Here is a 6,474-nt window from a genome sequence, read left to right as displayed (position 1 = left end):
AGAAGGTGTGAAAGGTTTTTTGGTATGTTAAAAATTGTATATACTTCAAATAACTTTTTTTTAATGTATAAGCTTTTGATGTTTACCATACCCAATTGGTATGACATATTTACAAATGTATTCATTTTGATAACATTGAATACAAACATGAAATTTTATATAACTAGTTTCTTAATATCACACTTAATATAAATGTCGTCATTTTAATTATATGGAAGACAAACTTGGAAGTTTATATAGCAAGTGACTTAATAGAATTGTGTGTCTTAATAACATTGTTGATTTAACAAGTTTTTATGTTAACCATTTGTTATACCGCTAAAAGCTTACATTTTAATGTAAAAGTTTTTTGATGTTTTTTTGATGTTAACTGTTTTGTGACCCTAATTCACAAATGTTGTATTTTTATATAGAATATAGTTGTGAAAGTGTATATAACAAGTGACTTACTAGTCTTGTTGAGTTATGTAAGGTGTACTTTGTATAACAAGTGACTTACTAGCACTAGTGTGAAAAAATGGTTAATAATACCATTGTACTTTAGCAACAAAGTATAAAAAATATAGCATTATACTTTATTATAAATGAAAAGAGTTCATATATACATTTGGTGTGAAAATGATAGCAATTTACATAATTGATGTGAAAATTCGAAAAAAAATTATGAATCTAGGACAATTATTGTGATTATCCATTGTTGGGATGATAAACAATGGCTATAAATATAAGCACACACAAAAAAAAAAAAGAAAGAAAAAAAAGAAAAAGAAAAAAAGAAAAAAAACAAATGTATTTTTGAAAATTTGTCACGTAGTACCCACATGATATGCTATATTATTCAAAAAGGTCATGTCATCTTGGGAAGGGATGTTGTCGGAAAGATGAAATTAGAATAAAACAAGAGTTCAATGAATAAAATGAGACAAAAAAGTAAAGTACCAAAAATGTGACATGAGAAATAGTTCCATGGACTATTTCAACTTCTCCTCTATAATTGAATGTGTTCAAATTTTAAATGATACTGAAAACATTCCGTACTTCATTTTATGACAATTTCAAGTACAAATTAGTTGCAAATCACCATTTTATCATCACTTCTCCATGAAGTCCATCACTAGTAATGAAATTAATGATTTGGAACCTCAATTGATGATGAAATTGTACACTATCATTGATAAGTTGTACATAAGCTTAATATAATGATTTTAAAAGTAATTCATGATTCTAGAGTTAGAGTTTGTGTGATTATTTTTGGTATGTTATTGCTTGTATTGTGATTCTAATATCTAAATGTATATGATCGTAACTAGGATTCCAATGGTGTGATACCACTAGAATGGAATGTAATGGTTCTATATGAGTTTGATTCATAAGAATGTTTTAATTTAATCAAATGAAAGTATGGTATATAGATTTGCAATGGGTTTGAAGTTTCGAAAAGGTGGAATAAATTATTTGAGCTCATAAACATCTTTGTTGGATTCATGCCTCTCAATGCTATTGTTGAAGTTGGAATCACATTTGAAGGAATTAAATCAATGATAAAAGTGTTAGATTTAGATTAGAATTCTTGTTTGATTGCGATTGGATTAGGTCAATTAGATATAACCATAAACTATGGAATTAAGTGTTAAGTGCGTGTTTGATGTTTTCACAGTTGTACCAACCAATAGGCGGCATTACGTCGGTTTACTGGCGACTAGAGATTAGTCGGTCTCGTTGTGTATTTGTTGGTGACCTTAAATTGTAAATCAGTTAAGCTTTAAAAAATAATATTATTCATATTATAAAAAAATAGATAAATATAACTAATATCGTAACAAAATAAGTTAATATGGTTAACACAACAACAGTACTTCCTCAATAGTTTTATTGAGATAGAATTCTTAAAATATAAAAAATTCATTGGCTTCGGCAACTTCACTAAATGTTTAGGCGTGGATTAATCTATAGACGCTGCCTAATTGCATGTGTACCGTCTAAGGATTAATTGTGGACTAGTTAAGATTTTTTTTTCAACCATGAATGTCTTTATATGTACACTTTTTCACCCATATAAGTTATTAGTTGGTTAAGACATGAATGTTATGGGATATAAATAGCGTCAAATAAAGTTAGTTAGAGTCTTAATAACTATTGGATGTTGTGGTAATCCAGTTAGAATATGCATAGCATGGTTATCAATATATATATAATATAAATTTTACAAAGAGACATCATTTTTAACCTTTTTTTTTATTATTATTTCTATTTCCTGAAACTTTGGACTTTTATATATGAAACTTTGGATTTTATATTTAAAAATCGAAACTTTTTATTTAACTTTGAGTAAATTACACGAATGGTCCCTATGGTCTTGGGTAATTTGCACGTTTGGTCCCTAACTTATTTTTTTAACTCAGAAGGTCTCTATTATTTGTTATTGCTACACGCTTGGTCTTTACTGTTTCTTTTTGTTACGCGCTTAGTTCATGTCTTACCTAACAATACTATTATTTAAATAGGGGAAAATGGTGTGGTAACTAAGGTAAAGTGAGGGGGTGAGGTTGGGAGTGTGTTTGATTAAATAATTGAAAAAAGCAAGGGAAAAATATACTTTTTAGGTAAGACAGAGATCAAACGCGTAACAAAAACAAATACTAAGGACCTTCCGAGTTAAAAAAAGAAGTTAGAAACCAAACGTGCAAATTACACCAAACCATAAGGACCATTTGTGTAATTTACTCTTTAACTTTTAACATTATTAATAGGTTCTTTTGGCTTTCAAACTGAAATTTGGTTTTCAGTTTGGTTTGGTTTTTAGTGTGGACCAAAACAATCAAAACCAAACAAACCTAAAACCCTATGAACCAAACCGTTGCCCACCCATATCAAATACTTTAAATTTTGATCATGTTATTGCGCCTTATATTAATTTATGATGTGCTATTTGTAACCCAGTTGATTTTCCTCTATGTCTCTTTCTTAAAGTTGAAGTATAGTACTATATGGTTTATTCACTATATCTTATCAACAATAAATTGTGAAGTTATAGACAGGTAAAGTACCAAAGCGTTTAAGCCTAGCGTTATAAGAGTTAAAAATATATGTATTCTCTCTAAAATTTCTGTAATTTAGGATTAGATTATAAATTGTAAAAAATAAAATAAAAGGGGGGTGGGGGTGGGAAGGTATAATGCATTGCATGATTCTGCCTTTGGAAACGAAAGTACACTGGCAGGATCACAAAATTGATGAAACAAGAAAGTACACTATAAAAAATTCATCCAAGGCAACAACCCACTTAAATATTTATAACTTAAGTATCAAAATATGTTTATATGTATTTAATTAGTTTTTGAATCAGTTATATATATTTTTAATATTTTTTGAATTAGGTTTGTTTTCTTTATTTAGTTTGTATTTATTTAAAAAAAAAATACTGAATGGATTGATTGAGTGAATTGAAAGGAGGAGAAATATGAGTTTTCATGTTGAATTTCTGAAAAAATTGTATATACGATTGTTTGTGTAAGTAATTCATATACATAAAGGTATTATGATAATTAATACGGCATAACTTATTGTCTTAGGTCGTCGCTTGTCATGCATCCCCAGTCCCCACATTTAGAATGGACCAATTATTTGCCTCTTATTAGTTTTAAGTTTGATTAATGTTTAAAAGTACAGCTATTATGACATAAGAGTACAGCTATATGGCTTAAAGCAACAGTTATTCATTTAAAATACTAACACGTGTTTAATACAATTTTGCTCATAGCATTCATTTTTAGTGCAACCAATGGATTTCTCAACAATATGTTCCACAAATAAAGCTAATAGAGTACATATTTTGTAACTTTTTTATTGAAAAAAATCGATAATAGACAATACTTTCCTCTATCTAAGCTCTTTGATTGTCCACATCTTTGTATATATAATTGAATTCTTGTTTCCTCCCCCATTAAACATGTAACTTTCGGATAATAAATGATCTTTTACGGGTTTGTTATGATGTCAAATCTAGTAATGCTTAAGGGAATTGATGTTTGCTAAATCGTTTAAAAGAAATAAAATGTATCAAAAGAATTATAATATTTTATGTTTCAAATCCATTTATAAGTAGAATGAAATTTAAACATATTCTTAAAATACTTGTTCAAAACGTGTTTCGGTGTCTTAAAATAGAATAAAATCCAATTACATTCTTAAGACACTCATTCAAAACGTGTTTGATCGACTTAAAATATAGAATAAAATCCAATTACATTCTTGACTCAACTCATTCAAAACGTGTTTGATCGGCTTAAAATAGAATAAAATTCAATTAGATTCTCAAAATAGTTCGTTCAAAACGATGTTGTTTTATGCATTGCAAAATCATTAGCACCAACTATATTAGATACGTAATCATTATGTTTTGAGATAAGCATGTTTAAATAGGAGACATGTAGAGCTTCATTTTATGACAATTTCATAGTCCAAACTTGTTACTTGATCAAATTTAAAATATCATCTCATTTTATCAAGATTTCATGGTGGAAACTTATACATGATCAAATTTGAAATAAACACAACATTATAGCATTTATTGACAATTTCATCATACGTACAAATACTTGATCAAATAAAAAATATAACATTTTACGACAATATAATCATACAAACTTTGTCATATTTGAAATATAATATAATTAGAATCTCCTTCTTTATCTACACTTGTTCATTTTTAACCCAAATTAATGTCCAAATATTTAGCTAGCAAGTATTTCCCATATCAAATCCAGATCATAAGAAGGCATCATGGCCAATGAACAATCATCCACCATCTCATCCATGTCGGAAAACGTCTGTAACTCACCTGAAAGTTCATCTTCGGACAACACCATATGACCACCACCAAAATTCTCATCATCACCACCAGAAGCCACCGCAGGACCACTACCTCTCACCTCCAGCTGTTTGCTTTTTTCTGTTTTCACCTTCTGACAAATTTTGTTTTCAACTGCAATCTTCAAAGCATTCAGCCTCTGCAAATCTCCGATAAACCTCACCATACTCGGATCTTTAAAATTCAAACGAGCATGTTCGCCACGAAGTTTATAAGCAGCTTGATCATAAGCATACGCCGCTATCTCCGGCGTCTCATAAGTCCCTAACCACACCCTCATTCTGTTATGTGGCAATCGGATTTCTGCCACCCATTTTCCCGAATGCCTCTGTCTCACGCCTCTGTAGGACTTGTTATTTTTCTGTGCTTTGCTAAAATGCTGATGAAATCCATCTGGGTTTGTTGTAGTTTGGGTTGCTTGATCCAAATCTTCAGAGAATTTGAAGAATCGATCCCTCTGTTTGAGATAAACTGAAGAACCTAAATGTTCATGAAAAACAGGGGCCGATGATGATGAAGAAGAAGATGATGATGATGAATGATTTGGGAAGGTTGAATCAAAGGTGTTCGAATTTCCAACTGTTAAGCTGAAATTAGGTAATGAAAAAGGAAAGTTATTGTTGTATGAATCCGAATCAAAAGAATTTGTAGTGTGTTCTTGCATGGTTTTGAGTATTTTTTGAGGTGATATGAACAGAGAGTCGCTATAATTTGACTTGATGAGGTAAGGAAGACATAATATTTATAGGGAATATGTGAAAATAGTATTAATTTATTAATAATATATAGTTCTGTAAAATGATTCAAACACATCAATAAATTACAAAAACTAAAAGAATAATCCAACTTTTGATCTGTGTAACTATTCTAGATTTTGTAAAAAAGCCAAAATAAAATACACTTTTATTACAAAAATTTTGGTGATGAAGTTACTAAAAACAGTTTAAATGATTAGAACTTAAATAATTAGATTTAAAGAGAAGTGGCGATCCTTAACCACATACTTATATGGAAAAGGGAGAGTAACCGATGCAACAAATGGGTGGGGGTCGGAGTTTGGAAGATGATGATGTTGGCTTATACGTATAAAATCGCCCATGCATAAAGTTCAATTTAAAATAAGTTAAATATAAGAAACAATAAAATATTATTCTTATTTCATTAGTAAAAAATTTTATTTTTTTTCTCATTTTTTTTCAAATTTTTTATTATAAAGTCAAGACAAAATTACATAAATGGTCCATTTTGTTTTCCAAAAGTCACAAACTTATTTTTTACTAAAAAATAATAATGAACATTGTCATTGTGGATTCTAAAACTTGTGTGAATGATCATTTGGGCTAACATCGATAACTTTTGTCTCTTAATACAAGGGTAATTTTGTATTTTCTGGTAACATGGTCTGAGTTTGTGATCATTGTTAAACCATAGGGACCATTTATATAATTTTGTCTATATTTTATATTTATGGGTTAGTGGTTTTTCCACCATTTACTTCTTAAATTGTCACCTTGACCTTTTCATTTTAAATTTTATAAATGTTATTTTCATCCCTCCATTTATTACCTTGGTGTTTATCCTCAATATATATATATATATATATA

General features: G+C 29.1%; 1 protein-coding gene across 1 annotated transcript; it reads right to left on the bottom strand.

Annotated features, from left to right (window-relative positions):
- Positions 1-4,526: 4,526 nt before the first annotated feature.
- On the bottom strand, positions 4,527-5,624 carry LOC145057003 (ethylene-responsive transcription factor ERF061-like). The gene has a single exon (XM_079004752.1). The coding sequence runs from the start codon at positions 5,532-5,534 to the stop codon at positions 4,734-4,736; it is 801 nt and encodes a 266-aa protein (XP_078860878.1). The 5' UTR covers positions 5,535-5,624; the 3' UTR covers positions 4,527-4,733.
- Positions 5,625-6,474: the final 850 nt, after the last annotated feature.

This window comes from Lactuca serriola, chromosome 6 (genome assembly GCF_051521515.1).
Source record: "Lactuca serriola cultivar US96UC23 chromosome 6, Lser_US96UC23_V15, whole genome shotgun sequence".
Taxonomy (NCBI): Eukaryota; Viridiplantae; Streptophyta; class Magnoliopsida; order Asterales; family Asteraceae; genus Lactuca; species Lactuca serriola.
The sequence above is the reverse complement of the archived record's forward strand: the minus strand, read 5'-3'. Positions and strand labels throughout refer to the sequence as shown.

What these genes read in the sequence shown, in the direction of transcription:
- LOC145057003 (XM_079004752.1), bottom strand. Translation starts at nt 5,534, where the DNA reads ATGCAAGAACACACTACAAATTCTTTTGATTCGGATTCATACAACAAT.